The following is a 27922-nucleotide window of genomic DNA, read 5'->3' as shown; positions in this document are numbered from 1 at the left end:
AAGCTAATGTGAACTTTTGGTGTGTGGCTGTTTTTTATGGTTAAGTTAGGCAATCGCCCAAATAAGAAATATTATAGTATTTTTATTTATTTATTTTTCCAAAGAGGGTGGGGGAATAAGAAATATTATAGTATTTTTTTTATTTTCATTTATTTTTTTTCCAAGGGGGGAGTGTGGTGATCGCCCAAATAAGAAATATTATAGTATTTTTATTTATTTATTCCCAAGGGAGGGGGAGAGTGTGGCGCACTAAACCACATGGCGTCCGTCGCCGGCAGGTGAGGAGGTGAGCAGCAGTAGAAGTTCAGACTTCCTGGTGACCTACCGGCCATTTGCGCCGTAAAAGTCGGCGTTTGACCGCGATTCAGAGGTGTTGTATTGGCCCGTGGAGTCGTGGACCTCATGGTGGACCTCATGGTGGACCTGTCTCTCTGCTCTGTCCAGGATCATCTGACAGAAACATCTGAACCGTGAGTCGCAAAAGTTTCTTTTCTTCTCTGACAAAAGTTTTTGGGGGTTTGTTTTGTTTTTGAGCAGTAACTTTACTGAACTGAGTTTAACTGATAACCTGGTAATAACCAAGTGGAGTATTTAGTTTCCTCATAAACTGAGCTGGACTGAACTAAGGACTCGCCTTAACCCTCTGAGACCCACAATAGACCCGTTTTAGTCTTTTTTAGGGGGGTACAGGGGGTCTTTAGAGGGAGATAGCAGGTCAACAGTAGATGTCAAATGTTAAATTGTTCTAGTCTTAAATCAGAAATAAACATTAATTAATTAATTAAAATAAATAGTGAAAGTGTATAAGGGTTTATAACATTATGATAAAAGTATATGATGGTCATCCCCATGCTCTATTATGTCTCATAAGTTGTTTTAGTAAGTTTTGGGTTGATATCATTTGTTGCACAGATTTGGTGCTAAATTTAACAATTTTTTACCACTGTAGAATTGATAAAAATGATCAATAATCCCTCCAGAATACCACATTAAGACACCAAGACCTTGAGGAACACCATAGAAAAACTGCATGTGATTATCATAAAGTGGGCATGTCTGAAAAGGGGAGACTTGTGGGTACCCATTGAACCCATTTTCATTCACAGACACAACAGATGGTGACGTTGCTGAAATGCTTTTAATGATCAATAGAAATACTTGATTAGTAAAGAGTGAAATGTATAAAGTGGGAGGAACAGCTGGATATTAGATGAAGGCAACAGACTGATAAGGTGCTTTTAGTTGTAACATTATCACACAGTTCTCAGCACAGTATGTAACCTGGAATAAATTGTTATTGTAATAAAGACATTTAATAAGCAAAGTGACTTAAAATCAACAAAAAATAATCAGATTATTTTATTGATTTATGATTTATTACACATTTAAATAGAAGGAGACCTTTAGGATCAGATTTTTGACAAGTGAAATAACTAGACTTTTAGTACCTGAATGCAGTTGTTACTGCAGAAGAATCTATAATTCTAATGATAACTTACAGTATAAACTAGGGACGCACCGGTACCAGATAGGATATCGGGCCCATACGGACCCAAATAGCTGATCTATTAAATTCTATTCTATGTTTATATACTATATACATTTTATACTTTTTATAATTTTAATTCCTGTTGGAAGTTTTGACCAATTTGTTGCTGCATTAAAAAGCTTTACACTTGAATTCTGGTTAATTTTGAAGATTTGATGATTCAATTCTTTTATAATAAATAATAATAAAAAATTCATATCTATGTATTTATTTCTCACATTTTGTTTAACAAAGTTAGGAAAGCGATGTTTAAGTCAAGCCTGATGTTGTCTTACACATTAAAGAGTCACTTCCACACAGTGAGGCATACAGCTTATTAATATTAATTAATTCTTATTAATGCTGGTATCAGATTAGTACGCGGATATCCAAAGCCCAGGTGTGTGTATCGGTACGTCCCTAGTATAAACACAACATTGCTGGATATATTCTCCCTAAAAAACAGATTGAATTAAGAGAAGATGAAGTCGTCCCGGTTCTATCCGTGTTTGCGCTTTTGCTGATGTCCGACGGCGGCGTAGCAACCCCTCACTCCCTTCTGCACGCCACAGCTCTGCTTTCCTTCGCAGGGTTTGTTCTTACAGGACACCATCCCTCCGTTGCACAAACAGAGGCGCTGGCAGTCGGCGTCGGCGTAGAAGATCTGACCAGACACGACGTACTGACCTTTGAAGCTGCAGCCGCACTTAGCCAGGGGCACACAGCGATCCTAGAAGGTCAAAGGTCAGTCAGAAGAGTGTCACATTGTTGTAGTGTATGGTCAATCACAATCATTACATTCAGTAGGGGCATGTAACTGCAGCCACTGCAACAACGTCCTATTTAGTGTAGGAGATCAGAGTAGCAGCAGACCAAAGTCAGTGTGGAGGATTACCTGACTCAGCAGGTAACCAGGGTTACACACACAGCCCTCGCTTGGCGCGGTTTTACACTCAACGGCTTGAGATGGAGCGGTGCAGCTGATTGGACAGCCAGGAGCGGTGACGCTGTACACGCTGTTGGCTGCACAATGCATCCCTGACAAACACACACACACACAGAATGGTAATCAGATTACACACACCAATACAACTTAATCATGTCACTACCGCGTACGTTTAACTTAGGGCTGTCAAAGTTAACGCGATAACGCAAAATCGTTTAAAAGCCACTAATGCTTTTTTTTCTCGTAAACTTCTGACTTTATTCTCATAATATTATGACTTTTTTTCTCGTAAACTTATAACTTTATTCTTATAATATTACGATTTTTTTTCTCGTAAATTTCTGACTTTATTCTCATATTACACCTTTTTTCTCATAAACTTCTGAGTTTATTCTCATAATATTACGACTTTTTTTCTCATAAACTTATAACTTTATTCTCATAATATTACGACTTTTTTTCTCATAAACTTATAACTTTATTCTCATAACATTACGACTTATTCTCGATTTTTTTTTTCCTCAATGTGACCCTTATACTATCAAAATTTATTCTCATTTTCATTTTCTTACTATTTTCTCGAAATTGAATACAAATTTGCAGTACCTGTGAGGGTTTCTGGACAATATCTGTCATCGTTTTGTGTTGTTAATTGATTTCCAATAATAAATATATACATACATTTGCATAAAGCAGCATATTTGTCCACTCCCATGTTGATAAGAGTATTAAATACTTGACAAATCTCCCTTTAAGGTACATTTTGAACAGATAAAAAATGTGCGATTAATTTTCAATTAATGAAATATTTGAACCGGTTGATAGCCCTAATTTAACTGTGTAATTAAGCATCAGCAGGTGTTTGTACTCACAGCAGAAGCGCCTCGTCCTCCACGGCTTCACACAGCCTTCTTCCCTCTGACACTCCTCCACGTAGTCACTGATGATGTCACAGGCTGACTCCTGTTTGCCTTCATTAAGCACCATGTCGTAGATGCAGTCTTGGTGGTACTGCTTGGAGTCTACTCGGCTTATGCAGTCAGCCAGCGGTCCTTCCGTCGCTGTTATGATGTCACAGACTGACGTGTAGCCGGGCGGTTTAAAGTCGGGGGGGAGCGGCTGAGCACAGTCTTTACCTGGTGGCACAAAGTTATCAGACATTATATCTTACGATAATGTGTCCTCAGTCAGTTCAGACTGTTACTAGGTCCAACCTAGCGTGACTTTTACATAAAAGTGACTTGGACGCTTATTTCCCCATGTGACTGACCTGTAAAAGTTACATCATATTTACATAAAGAGGTGCCTGAAAGGGACTAAAGATGCACAGTAGTGAAGATAGATAACATCAGCTGCTTACACTTCTTTGAGCAGCCCTCCGCGTCCGCCAGCCACTGGCTCACTCCAAACTCATTGGCGTTGGACGCCAGCTTCCCGTCGGGCAACTTCAGGTCATCAGCAGGGTCCCCGTTTAAGTTTCCACAAAGACCACAGACTGAGTTGTGATAACTAGTCGCCAGCTCCACCCTCACTGCACTCGCAAAGTCAAAGGAGACCTTTAACAATGTGGAAGATAAAGGAGAATTTATATAAAAGTTCATGCTTAGAGTAGCAATAATGAAACAGAACAACGCATTTATTGAGTTCTCTGACATTTTGTAAAATTTCAATTTCAGTTCCTTCTGTTCAGTAGAGAGGTACTGTAGCTGTCTTAAGCTTATGTACTGGATCTATTTACTGAGCAACAACAGCTGGGGCATGAATGAATTAGTCTTTTTCCCCCCATGACACCTGCCTCCGTAGATTTGTCTTTTTGAGAAACCACAAACAGTTAAAAGCCGAATTTTAAAACATCAGACACACAAACATTGTGGCCTGTCCTACTTCTTCAAGCAGGTATTTCATGTTCAGGACTTTTAGTGGGGCAGCTTGTTGTGCATTTTGCGATAAAAGCAACACATTTGGCAGAGATGTAGATTTATATGTTATGAAAAGATATAGATATTGCGACACTGCAAATTTGGCCTCCAAATAGGCGCTTAATATTCCTAAATGTTGCAGAAAACTGATTTTTATGACTCTTGGTGATTTAAGCTGATTAGATCAGATGTCAGAAGATCACAGATATGTTTTTTTCCCTCTTTCTTTTTTAAGGTGCTTTTTAAAAGCTTTTAACCTGAGAAAAACCCAAATAAAAGGAGGCATGGTCACTCAAGGGTCAAACTTCACCCCCTAGCCTTTATGACAGAATGACAAACAATACAACTTTAAAAAGGCAAGATTTTCAGCTTTCCATCGGTGCATTTCTCTTTTTATTAGCTTTACGAATGCCAGAGATGTCGCTGGATATAGTTCAGGACTGCCGGTAAACTCTAGTCCCAGGTCGCATGAGAACTTCTTAGTTTGGGTAGGCGCTTCAGGTTCGTACAACAATGTTTTACTTCTGCAACGACCTTCATATCTGAGCAAGGGCGCTGATATTTGTCTGGTGTCTAACCTGTAACCAAGCCCTATTGGTTGAACTTATAAGGAAACTAAGATCAGTCTCCTGTCGGAATAGCTCTCAGGGTCTTAGAGTATTAGATTATGATAATCATTGAGGTTAGGCTAAACCTCATTTTATTTGTGACATGGGACATTTATTTAATTAGAAGCAGGAAATCCACAGTAAAATTGTACAAAAGCTTCAAAAGGAGTGTTGTGCTACAGTGCGAGTGTTACCTTAAGAAAGTTTGTCTCAATGACAGCCAGTCTGTGTCTGCGATAAACCTGGACCAACGATGAACTGGAGAATGGTAGGGAGTTCTCAAGCCCGTCCACCTGTAGAAAACACACACACACACACACACACACACTGGGTTATGGGTTGTATTTGTACTTCTACTTCCCATGCTGCGGTGAGGGACGCTGGTCAAGAGCTTTGCAGTTAAAGGCGACAGTAGCTCAATAAGTTGGTGGGACCAATGTTGGTCGATATTATCTTATTGCTGGTATATCAATAAGTAACAGGAAATGTCACAGATATGATTCAGGTGTTTTAGGGTGCTCTCGTTCCATTAAATTAGCTAATTAAAATACGTGTGTATGTGCATGTTTCTTACCAGTACTCTGCCTGGGTAGTCTGCTGACAGAGTGTATGTGTTGCCGTAGACTTTAACAGATACCACTTTAGCATATGACACTCTTTTGTTGCCACGGTTGTTATTCTCCAGGCTGACCTGCAATTCACCAAAAGAGAAGTAGAAAGGACATAAAGTAGGAAAGAAGAGGGTCGGGGGAAGGGTAAAGGAAACAAATCATCAAATTGATAATGTAACTAGGATTAATAAGACTAATTCTATGTTCTTTTGACATAGATGTATAGTACGATGGAGTATTAGGGGGAAAAAATCTAAGATTTAGAGAATAAAGTCATATTACGAGAAAAAAGTCATTCATTTTTAATCTCATAATATTATGACTTTTATCTCTAATTTATGACTTTATTCTCATGATATTATGACTTTTTTCCCCGTAAACCTATGACATTATTCTTATAATATTATGACTTTCTTCTCGAATCTCAGATTTATTTATTTTTTCCTCAATGTGGCCCTAATACTCCGTCGTAGTATACATAGGTACGAAACAGGACTCTTTTGTTGTTCTGATTTATTGTGTGAATCTATAATGGCTGTACTCCCTCTCACCTCAAAGAGCTTCAGTCCTGTAGTATCTCCACACGCACTGGCCAGCCTGTACACACAGTTGCCCTGGAAGTCGAACCTCCGTCCGTCGAAGGTGTGGAAGTGCGGATCGCCGCGCGCGGTGCAGGTCTCGAAGCTGATTGGGTAACAGTCTTGGACTCCGTCCACGACGCCGCATTTCTCTCCGGTTCGACACCCAGTTCGCTCACATTTCACCTTTTGTGTCGCTGCAACACACGCACACTTCTCCTTACACTGCGAGTCAGCCCAGAACGTCACACCTGGCCGGTAGTAGCGGCCGTTGTGGTTACAGCCGCAGCCCTTCTCCCTGATAACACACCTGATAAAAACCAGCAGAAATAATAGGTCATCCCAGTGAAGGTAGCAGCTGTTAGTCTGCAGCTCCTTTAGAACGAACGCCTTAAGATGAAGGAGGTAGAAAAAGTTACTTTTATAAAACGGTCACTATATGCTGACAGTAGTGCATGAGACAGGTAATCTGAAAAAAATCATGTTCCTCTGCGTCCTCCGGTGTTCTCCGGTGTCCTCCGGTGCTCCTAATGGCATCTGCAAGATTTCACAGACCGGAGGAAAACAACCAATCAGAGCCGAGCTGGAGCCTTGCCGTCTCTGAGCGGCTGTCAATCACTCACAAACTCCGATCAAACTAGGCAGTGCTGATCAAATATGAATCAATATTATGTTACAATAATGCCTATTTCTCTACTCAAATGTTTTCAGAAACATCTTGTAGTGCACGGTTTAGCTGTAAAATGAGAAAGTTTGTGACCCGGTAGCCATCATGAGAGGAAATACCAAGCACCGCCCACCAGCCGGAGCAAACATTCTCATTAGTACTATTATTATCTATTGTGCATGTAATGGTTTTACACAGGTTTCTGGTAAGAATGTATGAATGTAAGTATGATTTGGGCAGGTTTTAAGTTGTGACTCTGATCTGGCAACACTGGAGGCATACTTGGAAACCCTCCTGATTTTCCCGGTTTCCTCCCGGGGTCACATTTCTCCTGATTTATGCCTCTGTTATGATCACACCTTTTTTTTTCTTTTTTGTTATTGCAAAATATTTCTGGCGCTGTACAGTGTGTATAAGCTCTACTGTTTCCACCTGGACAGCAATATATGTAAGCCATTGGAAATAACGGATTTCAGGGGGGTTGTCGCGATGTGTCTGAAAGGACTTTCAGTGAGTGAGTGACGGAGAGAGAAATGGAGGGAACTAAGAGAAAGAAATACTCAAGCAGGAACAAAAAATTAATGAATGAACAAATAAAAACTGATGAATATTCACACCACAGGGGCGAATATTCAGTTTTCTTTCCTGAGAATTAAAAGTAAAATTAACAAACACAGCTGTTGCTGAGTATTTATTTAGTTTTTTTCATTGTTTTAACATCACCAGAATTTGATTCTGAAATCTATTTTTTAGGTGTCAAGGTTGGCAAATATGCCTGAAGACAACCCGTCATATACATAGATTTCCTCTAAATTTTGTATTGTGCATCTTTAAATCAACATTTCTCAGCCAGATTAAACTGCTACTCCATGATTGACATGCTTATTTCTGCAGAAACAATATAGCGCTAACAATATAGCGCTATAATACCTTTATTCAGCTGTATTACCATCTGGACAACAGGAAGCCTTTTTAAGCAGAACAAAATGATGTCAATGCGAGTGCAAGGAGGAGTAAAACATCTGTTATATGAATACTACACCCTTAAATGAATGGACGAACGTGTTGTACTGACTCTTGTCCACTGAGCACGTATCCTGGGTCACAGAAGCAGCCTTCCACACAGATCTTAGGACACCCCTCTGGTTGAAGACCACAGGTTTCTGGACAGGCCGAGCCACACACCTTGTACTGGCTGTGGGCCTGACAGGGAATGGCTGGAGGTACAACGAGAAGGAGGAAGAGGTTAGGAGACGTACTGTAGTATTTCAGTCTATATAAATGTACTGTGTGTAACTCACGGCAGTTGGCCAGTTGTCTCCATGGCAACACCGACGCTCCAGCTTCCTGACACTCTGCCAGGTAGCTGCTCAGGGCCTCACACAGCACTTCACGCCGTCCTTCGTTGATGCAGACGTCGTACAGACAGTCGGACACAGCCTCCACTATCGACACGTTACCGTGACAACCAGCGAAAGGTCCCTTCTTGTTGCTCAGAATCCCACAGTACTCTGGACCAGTGTACCTGACGAGGAACAACGGGGTTTACTGTCAGCTTACCCAAATGAAAAGAGCATGGGTATCAATTTAAGGGATGACACGACTCATTTTCTACAACATGGGACCTTTAAGTTACTATAAAACTCTTAATATAATATTACATACTTTATGCGGTCCTCGTGCGAGCACTGAGGACACACGCCGTCACAGTAATGGTAACAGAAGGGGTCGTGGTCATCGATGCTCCACGTCCCGGCCCAGTCCGTCACATTAACAGCTTTGCTGCCTCCTGGCGACGTCAGCTCGTCCTCCTTGTTGCCGTTGTAGTTGCCACAGAGCCCACCGACGTTACCAAAGTAACTGCTGCTGATGGACACCATGACAAGGGTGGACCAATCAAAAGTGACTTCGACTCCAATGTCACTCTGGAGTATGCCTCTTATTCCAGATTGTATTATGGAGATGCTGCCTCCTTCAAGAAGGACAGGAAGCTCTGTCTTAATACCGTCCACCTAGAGAGAGAGAGGGAGAGGAAAACTGAGAACTAGGGCTGGGATGATAGACCTATCTCCAGATTCGATACTATCACGATACTTGGGTGCTGATTCCAAATGTATTGCGATTCCATATTATGATTTATTGTGATTTTTGTGTACTTTTTTAACACTAGACCATGGGAAAAAGTTGAATCATACACTTCAAGGGACTTTTACTCTGGAAAATATCTAAATTAATGCAGTAAAAATGTTTGATTTTCAGCATGTATGTAGTCAGAGATGTCTTGAAGTGAAATATATCCCTCATTGAATTATTTATAAAAAAAATTCCAGCAACCCAAAAATCAAAGAATAAAGACATTTCCGTCACAAATTAGTGGTATTTTCTTTTTAATTTATAAGGGACATATAATGTTTTATACTTCTGGTGAATATAATCCAATCAATCTTATTTCCATATATGTATTTTGTATATACAGTTCCCTTTGTTAACACATTATTTTGAAAACCGGATGTAGTCACACGTGTATACTTCCTCTAACTTCTCCAAGGTGGTCTCTAGCTCTCCCGTCAGCTCCATTCTCTTTATACATCCATGGTCAGCTCCATCGGGGCCGTTTGAATGCATTTAACATAAATGTCAGTATATGGGTGCTCTACAGTTGTAGCGTCGGCCCATTTGACCACGGAGATGAGAGTGGCAGCCGGCTTGATCGCACCAAACCGCAATACGATAACGTTTCCTGTCCATGACAGAGTTAGCATGCAGCTTTAGCCGTGATGTCTAGCTCTGCTTTTCCTGCAATGTGTGAAACCCAAAGTTGATTTAACATGTGAGGGTGCAGGTCGTATCAATGCAGACCCTCCGCTGTTTTCTACTTCCTCGTTTCAGCTCGCTGCGGTTTGTTTTGGTTGACGGATACGGAACAGATATGACGTCACATTACTCAGACTACAACAATAAATGCGATAACTTCCTTTTACCTCTGTATAGTCTCAAATGAAGCAAATCTATCGATTCTGGCATTAAAAAATAGATTTCAAAATTGTAAAATAATACATAGGTGAATCGATTTTTTTTTCTTTCGATGTTCTGAAGTAAGACCCACCAATATGACGCCTCTTTCGGTCCTTGGGACGGATATACGGTGGCCCAACATCTCTACAGTGACTGAACGCACAAAGGATCCTTCAGAGTTCCCACGGACCTCATTCTTGGTGGTCACAGTTACTTCTGGCAGCGAGGGGTCAAGACCTGAGGAAGTCACCATAATTCATGTTAATGCTAGCGAGACAACTGTGTGTCAACTTTTTAATAACTGCGTATGTATCATGCAGTGTTTTAGTTAACAAACTGTGTGAGATTTTAATATACAGTATCCTGCAGCCCAGGTTTGGTTGATTTGGAAATTCCATTATTTGACTCACAGCCGGACACAGTGCATCTCTGTAGAGGGATTAATCAAACCTGCTGTGTGAACCCTGAGCAGAGCAAACCAATAGATATCTTTCTCGTTTGGTACCTGTGGTGTTGACCAGGACGTAGGTGCAGGTTCCCTGGAATGAGAAGTTCCACTCGTCAAACGTGTTGTAGTGTGGGTCGCCGGTAGCCCAGCATAACGCCTTGGAGTCAGGAACACACACTCCTCGGTCTTCTGACACCTCACAGTGCTCCTTTACCCGGCACTCAACCTCAGCACACGGGTCTGTACCATGCACACACACACACACACACACACACACACACACACACACACACGGGATCAGTACTGGTTAATTATTATTAAAAAAATTATTATCCAAGTTTTAAATTTGCACGCAGGCAGGTAGCAGGTTTATTACAGTGTTGCGACAGCCACAGATACCAGATTTTTTTTCTCAAAGAATTTGATTTATTGATTGCTGTCAGGATGTAATAACAATTTCAACAAATATGACAAAAAAAAATGTTTTTGAAGAAGATTACCAACCCTAGCAGTAATTATCTGACCTTTGGAGTAGCAGCCAACTATTCCATCCCTGTTGCGACACTCTTCGTCCTCCTTGCAGCTCGTTTCCTTGCAGCTGAACTGTCCAGACTGGCAGTCACAGCGCTGTGAACAGTCCTCCAGTAATACTGACGTAGCCGACTGAAACCAGTTAATTATGCATTAGAACACACATAGAATCAATGTTCACTGGTATGCTTAACATTGAAGATCTGATGATGATAATTACCCTATAATACTGTCCTTCCACCTCGCAGCCACATTTCTCCACAGGAACACAGCGCACGCCGTCAGACATGAGGCCGTCGTCACACTGGCAGCCCTCCTGGCACACCGGGCAGGACTCTGACCTCTGCAGAGAGAAGCAGGTGGAGTCGCAGGAAGAGGAACACAGCTCATAGTGACTTCCTGCTGGACATCTCACAGCTGCAAGAACAAAAACAAGGCCGGGAGGCTCAGTACTGGGGAGGTTTGTTAGGACTTCTGCTGCCTTCTGTTGACGTTGACAAAGACGAAAACGACGACAACAATGACAACAACAAAAACCTACAAATAGAACATTTGAGAAAACAACAACAGAAAGCTGATTTCATAAAGTATTTTGTCCAGTGTTGTTGCCCGTACTTTGTAGCTGCATCTCATTTCCCAATTTCTTTGTCTCCTCGTCTCCTCGCTCCTCGATCCTCCGGCTGTGACCCAGAATTCAATCTCAGCGCTCCATCTTGAAGGACATCCCAATTCTTAAAATGCATCTCGAGGATCGAGGATCGAGGATCGAGGATCGAGGAGGCTTGCCGGAGGAGCCATGAGCGAGGATACGCCGGTGTATCCTCCAAGGACATTTTTTACCGTGGGAGAATTAATATCCAAACAATAGGCTAAACCACATTCAGCACCGGTGAGCATCAGCCAATCAGATCAGACTTACGGCAGAATTTGTCGCTCCTCCATTTGCTTATCTTGGCGCCAGCTAGTTGACAGGTGGTAACATAATGCTGGATATGACGACACAGGACGTCTGCGCCCTCTTTGCATGTAGACATCTCCCTGGAAACAACGCTTCAGTTAACACCATACAGGAAACACCATAAATGGTCATCACTTGGTGAAGGATAATTCTGGTTTTGGATTTTATTTTTGCAGTTTTCTCTTCTATCACAATGCTCCACCGTCAGTCAACACAAACAACAGCGGGAAGCTACAGTCAGATTACAGGTTGTTAAGTTCCGGCAGTGGAAACGGGCTGAAGTTAATGTACTGTATATAAAGCAACACTTTGACATTAGAGGTATGTTCATGTATTTCCTTACTTGACACAAGCATCGTAGTGGGGAGTTGGGGGCACTGTTGAGTGGCACCCTGCAAACGGGCCCTGCTGGGCCTTGATGATGTCACAGGCCTTTTTAGCGTCTGGGCCCTTCTGTTTATCGGGCCCAGGGCAGGATGTGGCACCGCAGCCCGTCTCACATGAAGCGTCCTTCTTTACGACCCAAAGCGCTACGATGTCGTCCAGGCTCATGTCCGCTGGTCCCAGGTCGTCAGCCGCTTCACCGTTATAGTTGCCACAGAGGCCGCGTGGTGAGCTGCGATAGGTGGATGGGACTTGTAAGAACACACCTGCCACAGTGTCATAGGTCAGCTTCAGGTCAAAGTCGGTTTCAACGATGATGTGGATGCCGTTTTGATGTGCTCGCAGTTTTCCGTCAGCCAGTGACACGGGAAGGAAGACTCTGATGTCATCGACCTGAGACACAGAGGAGTATTTCATCAGGTGAGCTGGTGAACTACATTAGCTCTGTCCACTACTGAAGGTTATTGTTCTTCCTCTCAAAAGGAGACGGCCCTCGTAGGATTCACCACAGCATCACTGCCTGGAGCCTCACAGGAATCAAATGTAACCTAGTAAAACGTTCATCGAATGCACTTTGGTTGTGTTAAATTCAAGTATATAATCCCCAGCTAACGCCATGCCACAACAAAATGTCAGTCATACCTTGATTTCCCAAATGACCCCGGTCTCCAGAGTGATTTCCGTGTCATAAACCTGGAGCTCCACACTGCGAGAGACAATACCGTCCTTATTGGTTTGCTGCTGTACAAACACAGAGAACTCTTCCATCCCTCCGTCCTTCTCCTCCACTTCTGCCAACTGGAACAAACAGTTTCCCCACAAAGGATACGCCTAGAGGATGAAATATAGAAGATATTTAATGTTATGTCAGAACTTAGCGAGTCAGAACTTAACATTGCAACGACCAAAACCAAGATGGCAACGACCAATTCCAAGATGGCGATGGCCGAAAAACAAGGTTGCGACGGCCAAAACCCAAGATATCGACGGCCAAAAACCAAGATGGCAACAGCCAAATTCCAAGATCGTGTCGTCCAAAAACCAAGACGTCGACGGTCAAAAACCAGGATTACGATGGACAGACACCAAGATGGCGACGGCCAAAATGTTTAGTTATGTATTCAGAAAAACATGTACTTTACCTGTCCATCAAAGGACCTGACTGTTCTGACTCCGCTCACAGAACAGGAACCAACACTTGAGGGACGACAGGAGGCGAGACCCGCTTCGACAACACACTTCTCATTGGCTGAACAACGGAAATGTTGTTCACAGGTTAGTTGTCCACCTTCTGAACACTCACAACGAGTGTCACATGACTTTCCTGGATAGAACACCTGAGAGAAGAGGAGAGAGCAGAGCAGAAATATCTGTAGTAGTGGCAGAAGAAGTAGTATTAATAGTACTAGTAGAGGTGGTATTTGAGTACCTGTCCATTTTGATAATACTGTCCTTCGTACTGACAGCCACACTCTGCTAGAGGCACACACTTATCATGACTCAGCATGAATCCGTCGTCGCACACGCAGCCTTCTGTACAGGGCGCGCTCTCGTCACAGCCCGCGGGGGGGGCTAGATCGCTGCAGGTCGGCTGACAGGGGGCGGCACACACCTCATAGTGGCTGTCAGCACCACAGTCTGGAGCTGTCAATCAAAATAAAATACAGAGTAATTATATTCATTATAAACATGTGACTTTACTGGGACTTTCACGATCTAAACATTAACTACATGGTGCCTTCAAATGATGGGTGGAAGAATGGTTGGACAGATGGGTGGATGTATAAATAGATGGATGGATGGATGGATGGATGGACGGATGGACGGGTGGACAAATGAACGAATAAGTGGATGGATGGATGGAGGGGTGGGTGGGTGGATGGATGGATGGATGGGTGGATGAACGGACGAACGAGTGGATGGATGGATGGCTGGGTAGGTGGATGAACGAACGAATGATTGGATGGATGGATGGATGGATGGACAAACTGATGGATGGATGGATGAACGGACGGACAAACGAGTGAATGGATGGGTGGGTGGACTAATGGATGGATGGATCAGTCGGTTGTGTGGGTTGGTGGATGGATGGATGGATGAACGGATGGATGGACGGACGGATGAACAGAAGGATGGATGGGTGGACGGACGAATGGTGAGTGAATGGATGGATGGACGGACGGACGGACGGGTGGGAAGATGGACAGACGAAGGAATGGGTGGGTAGATGGATGGATGGATGGATGGATGAGTGAATAAATGAAGGAGTGGATGAATGGGTGGATGGATGGATGAGTGAATGAATTAATGAGTGAATGAATTAATGAGTGAATGAATGGGTGGGTGGACGGACAGGACTGCTGGGAAGATGGCTGGATGGATGGATGGGTAGACGGATGGAAGGACGGACGAAGGATGGATGGATGGATTAGTGGATGGATGGACGGACGGACGGACAGTGTAGTTCTCAATTTTCCGAGTGCGTGCGTGTGTGCATGTGCGTGTGTGTGTGTGTGCGTGTGTGTGTGTGCATGTCTTACGACAGAAGTGTTTGGCTCTCCAACTCTCCACTTTAGTTCCCGCCTCTTGACAGGAGGTGCTGAAAGCTGATAGGCTGTTGCAGAGGGCAGAGGCGTGGCCTCGGTACATACACAGATCAAAAACACAGTCTTTGAGGAAGGAGGTGTGGTCCAGTTTACTGTGACACAGTCTGTATGGCAGAGACGGAGAGACAGCAAAGACAGTCAAAGTGAGGAGTTGTTTGACCAGGCATTGGTCATTTATACATCTGACCTCATGTAATTGTTGTTTTTTAAAATACTAAGCATAAGTATATATTGGTTATTGTCTAACCCAGAAGGAGGGTACTGAAATAAAGGCATGCTGGACCTTGAATGCTGTAGGTTGTAGTGGTGGAAATTAAGTGCTTGATCTGAATCCATTACCTTTTGTGGAATAATATGCTTTTTAAAACATCTAGTAGGTCCTCCTTAACATTGATCCTTCCTCTGTTTTGCTTGTATTACAGGCCTAAGACGCTCTTTTCCCTTAAAGCGAGACAATGTAAACTTGACAGTGAGCTAGCAACATGCAGACTACCTGAAACCAACCACTGGTTTCATTGTTTACACCTGTGCTTTTCCTACTGTTAATGTCAAAATGGCCACTGTGAAAAAAAGGCCACGAACCCCCGGCATCTGCAGATGTAGCCTACCTAAACGGTCCTTGCTTGTCAGCCATGATGCCACAGTAGCTCCGCTGTTGGTAACGTTGCAGCAGTGCAGGCTCACACTCAGGACATTTACCATTAGGACAGTCACTAGTGCAGCCAGCGTCTCCTCCCGCCTGGGTTCAATGACATTCATATGCAAAAATGTTATTTAGCTTGAAAAATGAATAAAATAATAATAATATAAATATGTTATTTGATATTGTGAGTTTAAAGGATAGTCTCCCATTTTTCAATACCTAGCTCCACCCTCTCGTGTCACTTCTGGTTGCAAAAAAACAAAACCCCAAAACCAAGATTGAGACGGCAAAAAAACAAGATGGCGATTGCAAAAAAAACAAGATGGCGACGTCCAAAAACCAAGATGGCGACGGCCAAATACCAAATGGCGACGGCCAAAAACCAAGATTGCGACGGTTAAATACCAAGATTGCGACGTCCAAAAACAAAGATGGCGCCGGCCAAATACCAAGATTGCCACAGCCAAAAAAAAAAAAATGGCGACGGCCAAAAACCAAGATTTTGCGACAGTTAAATACCAAGATGACGACGGCCAATAACCAAGATGACGACGGCCAAAAACCAAAATTGCGACGGCCAAATACCAAGATGGCGACGGCCAGATACCAAGATGGCGACGGCCTGCTTTGAGCTTTTACAGTATATGAATTGATGGGTTTTTCACTTGGGTGTGTTTTCAGGTCAGTTTTCTTTTTAGACCCACAAAGTCTCACCTTCCAGCTGTGTCCAAAGGTATTAATGTGTGTAGCCTGGTTGCCATCAGGTTTCAGTAAGTCATCATCTCGTTTTCCATTGTAATTTCCACACAAGCCTGATAAAGAGAAACAAGCAACAACCACATATACATATTTTATAAGCATCGTTGAAGGAGCCTGAGACCAAAGAGTGACTGCCTTGCTGGAATTAACAAATGACAAATGAAGGCCTGAACCCTGAAACTTGCCTGGGTTAGATTGGGATGACATTGACTTGTTTGCTTTACAACCACAGTGCTGCTGTCATGTGTTATTCGCTTAAACAGTGTTGAGTAAACTGAATAACCCCCAGTGAGGCACACCCAACTTACCACTTGTAGCAGAAGAGTATGAACTGGGCAAAGTCAAGCTGACGTGGCTGTTCCAATTGAACTTGAGCGTCAAACCGAAATACGTTGTCACAACGCCAAAGTAGCCACGACGGAACACGGAGAGCTTTCCATCATCCATGGAGTAAGGCAGGTTCACTGGCCGACTGTTTACCTGAGGACAGGACATTACCAAAAATAGCTTGTAAAGAATTAGAGTGGACCCAAAGAACGTATATTGCCAAGAAGTGAAAGTTAAATGTTTGTTCCATTTCAACGTCAGCGCCCAGCAGCAAAGCTATGCTTCTGCCATTTTGGACTGAAAGCGACTACTGGACGCCAGTAAAATGTCCGCCTAAAAAGTGCTGTACAAAAGTAAAACAACATTATTTCTATTTTATTGTCATATTCTACCGAAATCGCCTGTGTTGAACAATACAAATATTATAAATATAATAAGTGTTTTCAGTCCAAAATGGTGGCAGTGGATGTTGTCAAAAAAACAGCAGAGTTTCGTCCCTTTGCTTCTATACTCTTTAGTGGACTAGCTTGTGCTACAGCAGTAGTCGACAGTGATACATAGAGCTAAATACTGTAGTAGACAGACTATTCTTACCAGTATTTTCCCCACACTGGCACGACTCATGCTGACAGTGGTGTCACCAAATACAATAAGAGAGACGGACTTGGTGTAGGACACAGCCCTGTTACGCCCTCTGTTCTCATTCTGGACCAGCACTTGGAATGGTTCCAGGTCCTGGTCTGATCCCTTGGTGTACTGAGACAGGATATAGGTACAAGTGCCCTGGAAATCAAACCGCTGATTGTCAAAGCCTCTGTAGTGGGGGTCTCCACTGCCCTGGCATGTTGAATAGGACGTTGGGTAGCAGTTCCTGACACCCCCCTTCAGGGCACAGTGCTCATTCTTCTTACAGGAAACTTTGTTGATCTTGGTGAGAACAGAATAGAACATCAGATCACAGTGAAAGAGATGAAAACAAGAACAGCACACAGTAAGTGTTGAAGAAACAATGAGTTTTTCATGATATGTCTCCTTTAAATAACGGACACACACACACACACACCAACCTGGGCTTCCCCTTTAAGGCATTTAACCTTGGTGGTGCAGGTGTTATCACTCCAGAAAGTGATGCCTGATGGTAAATATCTGCCCTTATAGTTACATCCACAGCTGGACTTAAGAACACATCTGAAACACACACACACACACACACACATTATTAAATGTACAGTACATCATAGACATGAAACAGACTGCGTTCTTGTCTTTTATGCTTGGATTAACGAGCTATAAGAAACAGTTTGGTAGCATCATAGCTATGTTACCTGTCTCCACTAAGCACCCATCCTTCATCACACCGGCAGTCCTCCACACAGGGGCCTTTACACAGCTTTTCACTGTCTGGGAACATGCAGGAGGCCGGACAGGGGGAACCACACGCCTCATAGTGGCTACCTGCTGGACAAGGAAGGGCTGGGGAGGGCAAAAGGGAGATCATTGATCATCAGATTATGGTTTTAGCTCATATCACTGTTCATATGTGTGAAAACCAATATGACAACACCATACAATTACATTTTTTTTTTTTTAAATCATTTAAAAAAAACATTAATTTTTAAATTACATTTTTTAAATTAATGAATTTTTGAATTGATTTAACACTACTAATTTAACTAACTACGCAACTTGCGATTTTTAGGTTGTAGCTGCTCAGTTTTAAAACTAGAGTGAAGATACTGGTACATGTGAAACTAGAAAAACCTAAGGAATCCATTGGTACCAACCATGTCATACTAGCTTGTCGTGAATTAGTCTAAATAACTCTCAGAACTTAAACTTAATTTTGACGAGGAAAAACTGTCATAACCATTTTCAAAGGGATTCCTTGACCTCTGACCTGACACACTGAACTGCGGCTAGCTAGCTAGATATTTATCTATCAATTGCTAGCATTAAATAGCTATGGCTAACACTAGCTGCTAGTTAAACGGAAGTGAGAACACAACATGATGCAATGAGGAAGCACCGTAGTTCAGGCAAAGAATAAGGTGAATAGCACTTCATCGTTCAAAGGAATAGTATTTTGCTTAGTGACTTACGGCATTTGGTAACCATCCTCCACTGACGGTCAACCTTCACGTCTTCTAACAGACAGGCATCAGCATAACTCTTCAGGTTGTCACAGAGGATCTGTTTGGCACCTGGACAAACACACAGACATTTCATTATTCACAGAGAACAGCATGGCGTAGATCCATCTGGCATTATCCACTGTTTGATTGTCCAGACACCTGTTGATGTGTGACGTGTGAATCTGCTAGTTGCTTGTGAGAATGTCTTCATTAGTGTTTTTTAAAGGTGTGCTGTATGAGTAATGAGCTTAAAGTAGAATTATGGAGGCTTGTAGGATAGTTTTTGCACATTATACATATAAACCCCTTTTCTGTCTGTAAACATGATGAGGTGTTTAGCGGGCGGAGCGTTAAGTGGAGACAGAATAATTCTCTGAACACGTTAGTTAATGCTGGCTAGCAAGTATTGTTGGCTTGTTTTTTTAACAATGGCTGAAGAAAATAGTAGTTTCTCTCAATATGTACTGTCACTCACTCTCCTCAGTCTCCTTGTCCGGAGACTGACAAGCTTACTTACTTTTTATGTGAACATAAACTTTTAGATCTGTGGATATATTCAGTGTGCATTCTGCTCCAGAACTGTGAACATCCTCTAATATTGTCTTACCTTTATTGATGCAGACATCGTAGACACAGTTGTCGATGTACATAGAGGGGTCAACCTTTTTGTGGCAGGCTGAAAATGGACCATCTGACTTTGTCAGAATCCCACAGAGTTTGGGTAGGCGGAAGTGGTCCTGCTGCTTTATTGAACACATTGGACAGCGTCCAGCACAGTTATCCTGACAGAACAAATCAGACGACTTCACCTTCCACTTCTGGATCATCTTCAGCACAACAGTGAGACTGGAGCCTAAGAGACAGAACACAAACTAATGTTTGAATAGAAGGCATTTTAATGATTCAAAATCACAAAATCTGGACTTCTGGGTGAGTTAGCAATTTAATAGGCGGCGTCCAGCTCAGCTCAACTTTGGATCAAAATGCATGGATGCTACCTGGCCACCAGGTTGCATCTATGCCACCAATAGAGTGCTCCAAGGATGATGCATTTTTGCCAACCAGGAAGTTAGCATCGCCCTGGTTCCCTCGACAAAAAGCTAATGGGATTGTTCCGTTGGGTTTTGGATTATTGTAGAAAATAAGCTCTCTGGTAAACACACGTTTATGATATTTGCACGTTTTGTTAACCTCCACAAATGAACACCACTTTTATGATTATACCCCCGCAACAATGTAGTCGGGGGTATATAGCGCTCCGCGTGTCCTTCCTTCCTTCCGTCTGTTTGCGTGTCAAACTTTCGTTTCAGGCAGAACTCGAAAACTATTTAACTTAGGAACTCCAAATTTGGTATGATGGTTGACAGTGTGGTGTAGTTGTGCCTTTTGGGAGTTATAAATCCAGGATGCCTAAATTTTTTTTAGATTTTGGCCAAAAACTGTGATTTTTTTTTGACGTCAATTTCATTTCCGGAGTAGGGGTCAAGCAGTGAACAGGGGTTATATGAGCCATGCTCACTTTTGCATTGTTTTTGAAGTGTAAATGCAATCGGCAGAATTAAAAAGCTAACGTGAGGCTGTAATCCTTTTATATCCCCTATCTCACTTTTTGCGTCAGGCAGGTCATCGCTCCGGTCTTCGTTGTAGTTTCCACAGAGGCCTCCTAGGTGTTGATAGTAGGAAGATGGCACCGTGATGTACAGCCTCATGTTCCAGTCATATTTTACACTCAGGCCAAAGTCAGTGGTGAGGGAAGCATAGATTCCACTCTTCGTCACAGACAGCTTGCCGCCCAACAAACTGACGGGCAAGTACTGAAGTTCTCCATTCACCTGAAGGTTATAACAGAGCAATGATCAGCGCAAACTGTACATCTGTAACACTGCGTATGAACAAAAACTGTAAATGCATTGCCGTACAAGATCAGCTTGTGAGAAGATACTGGCATCATATGCAACTAAAAAACCTGAGGAATCCATTGGTACCAACCTTGTCATACTAACTTGTCGGGAAAAAGGTTAAATGACGCTCCAAACTTACGCTAAATTTTGGTGAGGAAAAACTGGCATGGCCATTTTCAAAGGGGTCCCTTGACCTCTGACCTCGAGATATGTGAATAAAAATGGGTTCTATGGGTATTACATTCACTGCTTATTACAATAGATGACAGCAGATCTGTTACCTCTACTTGTCCTTTGTTTCTGCCGATGATAATCGTCTGCTTGTAAACGCTGACAGTTACAGTCCTCACGAATGAAACTCGGCGGTTACCACGGTGGTCGTTCTTGGTCGTCACAGTGAAAGACACAAGGTCAGACGCCGTCTTTGTAACTGTTGTCATAATGTAAGTGCAGGAACCCTGAAAGAAAAGATGAATGTTATTAGAAGCAAAATCCATTATAAACATTTTGGCACCTCACCTCACAGTGAGTTTGAATTAGGCCATGGCGAATCAAGCAGATGAGCAAAATAACAAAGGCTCTATTCTCCCACTTTCGTAAAGAGGATTATTTTTAAACAAAACCTGATGTAGTGCTGATTAAAGGCAATATGCACTATGCAATAACCCTAATCTTTAAGGTTTTTTGAATAACACAATGTTTAAAAAGGCTCTAGACTGTACAATGTAAGTTTTGAGGCATGTCAGATTGGGAAATGCTATCATTCTTACTCCCAACTCATCAAATACCACCGCTTGGTCAGTGGTCCTCGGCATCGGAGACCGATGCACGGGGTACCCCTCTTGCGTTACTTTTTTGACGGATCAGGGACGGCATATCAATATACGCTTGTTACATGCATTGTGTGCTTTCAAAATAAACTTCTATTTAACAGGTTTAGGCAACAGAACCACTTACTTAGGGTTGGGAAATGGTCGTGATTGACATTAACTTCACTGACTCGACTTACCTCAGTAAAAAATAAAATAAGTCAACATTACTTTTAGTTTCACACGGGACACAAACGCGGTCTCCTGGTTGACATTTCGTATTTGTTTGACCCATCCACCTCCCCTTCCTCCCGCTATTAGCGGACTCTCACGCTATTAATACTACGTCACTTCCGACTGCCGCGGGTGGGTTTACATTGGAGTTAGTTGAAAGCCCGGTTTGTCACATACTGTCGCTAAAGGGTGTAAAACACCACATCGTAGAACTAAATTTGGATAATCAGCTTTCTCCATAAAGGGCTGTCAACTCTGGAACACATTGCCAACTGAAATCAAATTAATTCCAGATATAAAGTAATATACAGCAAAGATTAAATGCTGGCTAAAAGCAAAACACAGCTGTATCCATTTTAAACTAATTGTACTGTAATTTACCAAGGTGTATTAGTGTATATGTATTAGTGTGTTGTGGTATGTGTATTTAGCTGTATTTCCGTATTTGTAGTGTATTGTGGTTGTATCATATAGAAAGCTGTATATTTCAATTACACTGTAAAAGCCCAATTAGGGACAAGAGTTGAAAATAAGCTATAAACTCTCTGTGCAGCACATCAGCTTCATGCCTGTAATGGAACTATGTTAAATTGCATCGTCCCTATCAAATAAGATCACTCTATAGTGAATGGCTGGTGATGATTGGTCAAGCTGTCCCAACCCTACCTGGAAGTTATAGCGTCGGCCATCAAACGTAGAGTAGTGGGGGTCACCGACCACGTGGCAGGTTGCCGTAGAAACATGGACACATTCTCCGTTCACACAACGTTCCTTTACTCGACATTTCACCTGTTCACAGGGATCTGGGGCTGGTGTAGGAGGGGGGGTAGCTACAGGAAATACAACACACATCATACACATAAACACGTAGCACCGTGGTTGACTGTACATGTTATTGTACCATCATTATAAATACAAATAAAAACAAATGCATATGCGACTAAAAATCTGTTGAGTGTGAATAAATATTTTCAGGTCTGTCTCTGTGTGTATGTGTCAAACCACGTCCTGTAGCCTACTCGAGCATCATCACAACCATAAAACCAACCGGTAATTAAAAATGAAGAGAACTAGTGGTTGTTTTTTGTCAAGAAAAATGCTACGGTGCTCGTTACACCTGTCCCCGCCCCTGAACTGCCCAGACCCGGCATCTCTGGCGGAGCACTGCTCCGCCACCTGTCTCCCTGGTCCCCGGTAAGATGCCTAAACCTGATCAGAAGCGCCGGATTCATTTCACAAGTGGGGAGAGCAAAAAGTCTGAGTGTGTGACACTACTGTACATTTAATAACAAGAGGCAACTTTACCGCTAATTTCTTCTCTGCTTCTCTGCTCACTCGTCCACACAGCCGCTAACCACACATTTTTACACGGCTGTGTTGAATACTCGATTCTGATTGGTTAATCACAGCGTTCTGCGGTTTGTAATTTCTTTATAGCAGACCATTGCTATGGGCGCAGTTCTGATATCGGACTCTGGCGGACCGTTTTTGTGTCAAATTATTGATTTCTTCAGTAAGTAGCCGTGTAACAAGCGGGATAATGTACAGCTAGCGGGTCATTGTTGTGAAAGAATCCCCTTCAGGGCGATGAGAGACCCCTCTACTGCGCGTCGGGGTGCAGCATCGCCCTGTCGGGGATTCTTTCACAACAATGACCGGCTCGCTGTACATTATCCCTTACTTACATTACGCTACTCTGATACCAACGTAACATGTAAACATGTGGATACCTGACGGTACCGTAGGTCGACTGTTAAACTCACTATCAATGCGTCCAGGAGACCTACCCTATTTTCCCTGAAATCGGCAGGACGAGAACGTAAAAGGAGGCGCAATTGATTTAATTATGATGCGTTCAGGCTCTATTGAGTAGAGATGAGTATTGTGTGAAGGTAAATTAAAACATTATCATGATCAGTTGTAATCTTGTAAAATGTAGTTTTTGGCAAGAAACTAAAGCCAGTTGTTTGAAGGAGATCTTTCCACAGAAATAGATATTAGAGTGGGAATTATGACCTGTTTAACTTCCAAACAAAAAACAGTATGTAAACGATAATAAAGGAGTGGATGTTGAAGGGATTTATTGTTTTACTTTTGTTTATTACCGTGGTATCGAATTAGGCCTACGGGAACTGACAAAATGCTTAAAATGTATTATTGTGGCGCTGAAAGGTGCGGTGATACATTTTTGGTGCAACTAAATTATGTACAAAATGAAAAATGTAGGCGCACCAGCGCAACAAGTGTAAAATGTTAGCCCCGTGTATGTATATGTGTAAAGGAATCTCAGTGTGTGTGTACCTTCATGACAAACTCCAGCAATGCCATATCCATGTCGGCGTTGTCCACCGTATACATAGACCGCCATACTGGCGTCACCTTCCACCGTCACATGAGCCTGCTGTGTCCCCACAGGGACGTTGGACCACACCCAGCGCTTATCTGACATGCTTCTCCACTTAGGTGAAATGCAGCGTCCCTTCTTCACACACACCTTCACACTGCCGGCCCCCTCCCTCTCTGACACAATAGCAACAGTACTGCGAAGTCCGTCCACTGTTTCCACCGCCCAATCAGTGGCAAGCTTACAGGTGGGAGTCATCGTTATTAGGAAAGGGTCATGTGGGTAATTGCTGCTGAGAAGCAGCACCATTACTTTCTTGTCGCTCTTGACAACCAGTGGCTGTTTGCAACGCAGTCTCTGGTGGGTGACGTCCCCAGCTTTCTTTAGCTTCCTGTTGGTGGAAGTGTGATATGTTTACTTAGTTAGATAAGTGTAGTTCAAGGTTAGATGAACTGTGGAAAAATACTTATATGGAATTATTACATGGCTTTGTTGAATACTCGATTCAGAATCGACAAAATTGTATAAAACAGACATGAAGTAAACACTAAAGAGAATACGGTATGGGCTACAGTAGTAGTACATCCACTGATGAAAAGACGATAACAAGAAAACACATTTTGACCCGTTTATCCATTTAAAGGTCCTGACACACCGAGCCGACGGTCGGCCGTCGGACAGTTTGGTGCCGTCGGTGAGCGTCTGTCGGCCTAGTTTTTTCAGTGTGTCCCGCACCATCGGCTCTAGTCTGCCCGTGTTTTAGGCTGATTCAGCATGTTGAATCGGCGGCGCCGCCCGTCGGTGAGAAAAATCACTCTGATTGGCTGTTAAGCTTAAACCAATCAGTGCACGAGAACAGAAATGGAAGTGAGGAAAGCAAGCCAACTAGTATAGTCAAGAGGAAAAACACAGAAGGCTCTTCTCATTTTTCATCTGATCATTCCAACACACGACATGAACATCTGGAATGAAGCTAAGTGGTGAGTGAAAGACGCCGCTTTGTTTCATGTACGTATCATGACAACGGCTTGTATCTGCCGTCTTTGTCTTCCTGTTTCCCTTTTTGATTGAGGAATACGGACTACCACCGCCTGCTGGTGTGGAGAGTTATTTCCTCTCACGCATGCGCAGAACGTACGTGCTAACTAGCCGTCAGCTGTCGTCTTTGCAATGTGTTCGGGTGCAACTTGTTGGCCAAAACAAAGGTGACGTGAGGCGACGCAACAGGCGACCTTCATCGCCGCTAATTCTCTGATGTCGGCTTGGTGTGTCCCCAGCTTTAAACCAAACAATGTGTTTACTAAACATAACCAAGTAGTCCGAGAGAAAATACGTAATAATTGAGAATGCAGTTTAGTTGTATGGGAATGTACTGTTGTAGGAGACAGAGAGACAAACCATGATAGCTACAACAGTATATTATAATGAATAATATGTAACTCAACTGTTTTTTTAAGGGTGAGCCCCCCTGCAGTGTCACAACAGTGTTGTCTTCAACAGCGACTACCACTGCCCAGTCTGCGGCCTTACAGCTGCTGGTCCTGGGTACGATGTAATCTTTACCCAGGCTTGCCACATGGGGGAGCTGTTCATACACATGTTCACACTTACGACCCAACGCCAGACACTGGTGGCCTGCCAACACAGCTACAGGCTTCAGGGATTGAATCCGCATACCGGTCAAAGTTGAATGACTTCGTACAAGGTAGGATGCGTAGGGTGCCAAGGTAATGTGCACAGCCTTCCCATAATGCCACTTGGTATTGCCTTTTAGCAACACATTAGCATGGGGTACGATGGTGATCTGGTTATGGCTGTTGCCGTTAACGATAGCCAGTAGCCTGTCATATTTGCTCCTGCCCCCTGAGGGTGTGAACACAAAGTAGTCGGTACCCAGTTCTTCTGTTGGGAAAACCACCGTGCCATCTCCTGTGGCATGGCGACGGTTGAAAGAGACCACAGAGATCGCAGCACTGGATGAGATTCGAACCGCTGACTTTAAAGTGACGAATTGGTTCTGCAGCTCGGATCCACATGGCAGAGAAACCCATTGGCTTTCACCTGCAGCGAGTTTCAGCCGCTTGGAGAAATCCTCTGAAGCCACCTGCAGATCGATACGTCTGGATTTGTTAAACATTCATGAGCTACATTAAAACAGTCTTAGAAATGCCAAATGAGCCTAATGCTAGCATGTGAGTAATGGCAAATACCATAACACAGCTCAATTAAGCTTGACTGACTCACCAAAAAACAATGTAAAGTTTAGCTAAAAAGATATTATTTTACAGTGCAAATGTTGCTAATTTTGCAGACAACTAGGCATCACTTCAGCCTCATTCCACACATTACAGCCCAGTTGCACAGACGTTTTTGAAATAGTCACGAAATTTAACGTATTGATTCGTGTACGTAAACACAAATTTCACTTTTTTTTTCGTGATGGTCAGCACAAAATCAATTTGTATGTAATCAACGTAATTGAGAACCGGGAAGTATAAAAAGCGGCGAACAGTGCATAGGGAGGCCTATGCCAAGTTACGCCAGTTCCTGAGTTATTTAAACCCAAACCGCGATCTTTTCCTAAACCTAACTAAGTCGTTTTTGTCACGTAGCTTCCGTACTTAAGTTACGCCACTTCCTGAGTTATTTTAACCCAAAACGCGATCTTTTCCTAAAGCTAACGAAGTAGTTTTTATCACATAGTTCCGTATTAAAGAAACAGCACTTTCAGTGTTATTTAAACCCGAACCGCGATCTTTTCCTAAACCTAACTAAGTAGTTTTTGTCACATAACTTCCGTAATTAAGTTACGACACTTCCAGTGTTATTTTAACCCAAGTAGTTTGTTGCCTAAGCCTAACCAAGTCAATCTTTTCCTAAACCTAACTAAGTAGTTTTGTTGCCTAAGCCTAACCAAGTCAATCTTTTCATAAGCCTAACTAAGTAGTTTTATTTTGAAAAGACTGGAGCTGAAATTGACACATTTGTAGAAAAATGCACGAAAAATACGTTGTTGAAAGTCGTGCTGAGCGTCATGAAAAAAAGGGAAATTCGTGTCCATGTACACGAATCAAATGGATTAAATTTCGTGAATATTTGTAAAAAATAGTGTCTCCAACCATGCATTATTGTTAAATTCATTTAAAAGTTAATGTGCAACACTGTCTCACGGCAGTTCGTGAAATAGTCACTAAATTTGATCTATTTGATTTTGACCCAGTAATGACTAACCTGTCTATTTGTATTTGTCAAGAGACTGGCATTTGCTTGCTGCATGAGTGATAATTTAAAGTCTTTGGACTGTTGCATTGTCCACCTCATGTCTTTAAAAATACGATCCTCACCTGTATGTGGACATTGGCTTCAGAGCCCTGAGCAGTCAGAACCACATGGAGTCTGTGATTTCTTCCATTAGTACGCTGGTAATTAGGAAGAAAGGTTGTGATGAACTCTTTTCCTGTAGAGCAACATTGACATACTGGGGAAGAGAGAAGAGATTTAGCAACGTAAAATAAAGCATGACAAGAGATTTAGACTTAATATTGGTGGCCTTCTACAGTAATACCTGCCAAGAGTGCAGCACAAACAGCCAAACACACCGTGAGAGGCCTTACTCCCATAGCTGATAGAGAGAGGGACATACACAATGGTAAATGTTCATTTTAAACCAATACAGTATGCAATGTTACACAATAAATCAAAGGTATGCACTGTTGACTAATGTATAGTGTTGAACGAGCACGTTTCATTGGCCAGTTGTCAGTGTTTTCCAATATTACAGCACACACAATTGTGAAAAAGCAGTGTTTATGCATACTTCATATCAGAGGCGTAGCAAGAGGGTGGATAATTAAGTAAGGCTAAATTTTGGTGAGGAAAAACTGACATGGCCATTTTCAAAAGAGTCCCTTGACCTCTGACCTCAAGATACAGTATGTGAATCTGCCGCCAAGGTGGTATCTAATGCACGCAGA

General features: G+C 42.6%; 1 protein-coding gene across 1 annotated transcript; it reads right to left on the bottom strand.

Annotated features, from left to right (window-relative positions):
- Nucleotides 1-1100: 1100 nt before the first annotated feature.
- On the bottom strand, nucleotides 1101-27567 carry LOC141779565 (IgGFc-binding protein-like). The gene is made up of 36 exons (XM_074654451.1): nucleotides 27514-27567; nucleotides 27293-27426; nucleotides 25394-26052; nucleotides 23906-24339; nucleotides 22271-22434; nucleotides 20843-21019; nucleotides 20267-20492; nucleotides 19268-19513; nucleotides 18628-18729; nucleotides 17854-18001; nucleotides 17596-17716; nucleotides 17123-17455; nucleotides 16510-16681; nucleotides 16157-16254; nucleotides 15408-15538; nucleotides 14734-14903; nucleotides 13623-13837; nucleotides 13336-13530; nucleotides 12836-13024; nucleotides 12153-12586; nucleotides 11771-11889; nucleotides 11072-11268; nucleotides 10845-10983; nucleotides 10378-10560; nucleotides 9964-10109; nucleotides 8523-8869; nucleotides 8159-8382; nucleotides 7933-8074; nucleotides 6164-6500; nucleotides 5576-5692; nucleotides 5196-5294; nucleotides 3835-4030; nucleotides 3347-3610; nucleotides 2424-2566; nucleotides 1500-2258; nucleotides 1101-1448 (listed from the first exon to the last, which is right to left on the bottom strand). Exons 3-35 carry the CDS (start codon nucleotides 25621-25623, stop codon nucleotides 2028-2030), a joined length of 6669 nt encoding a protein of 2222 aa, XP_074510552.1. The 5' UTR covers nucleotides 25624-26052; nucleotides 27293-27426; nucleotides 27514-27567; the 3' UTR covers nucleotides 1101-1448; nucleotides 1500-2027.
- Between the last annotated feature and the right edge of the window lie 355 nt (nucleotides 27568-27922).

The sequence above is a fragment of the Sebastes fasciatus genome, chromosome 12, assembly GCF_043250625.1.
Source record: "Sebastes fasciatus isolate fSebFas1 chromosome 12, fSebFas1.pri, whole genome shotgun sequence".
Lineage (NCBI taxonomy): Eukaryota > Metazoa > Chordata > Actinopteri > Perciformes > Sebastidae > Sebastes > Sebastes fasciatus.
Note: the sequence above shows the minus strand (reverse complement) of the source record. Positions and strands in the feature narration are given on the sequence as shown.

What these genes read in the sequence shown, in the direction of transcription:
- LOC141779565 (XM_074654451.1), bottom strand. Translation starts at nt 25,623, where the DNA reads ATGCGGATTCAATCCCTGAAGCCTGTAGCTGTGTTGGCAGGCCACCAG. An exon ending in CGATGTCTGCATCAATAAAG is followed by an intron (nt 18,730 to 19,267) that starts GTAAGACAATAT and finishes GTGTTTGTCCAG; the next exon opens with GTGCCAAACAGATCCTCTGT. An exon ending in GAGAGCCAAACACTTCTGTC is followed by an intron (nt 13,838 to 14,733) that starts GTAAGACATGCA and finishes TTTGATTGACAG; the next exon opens with CTCCAGACTGTGGTGCTGAC.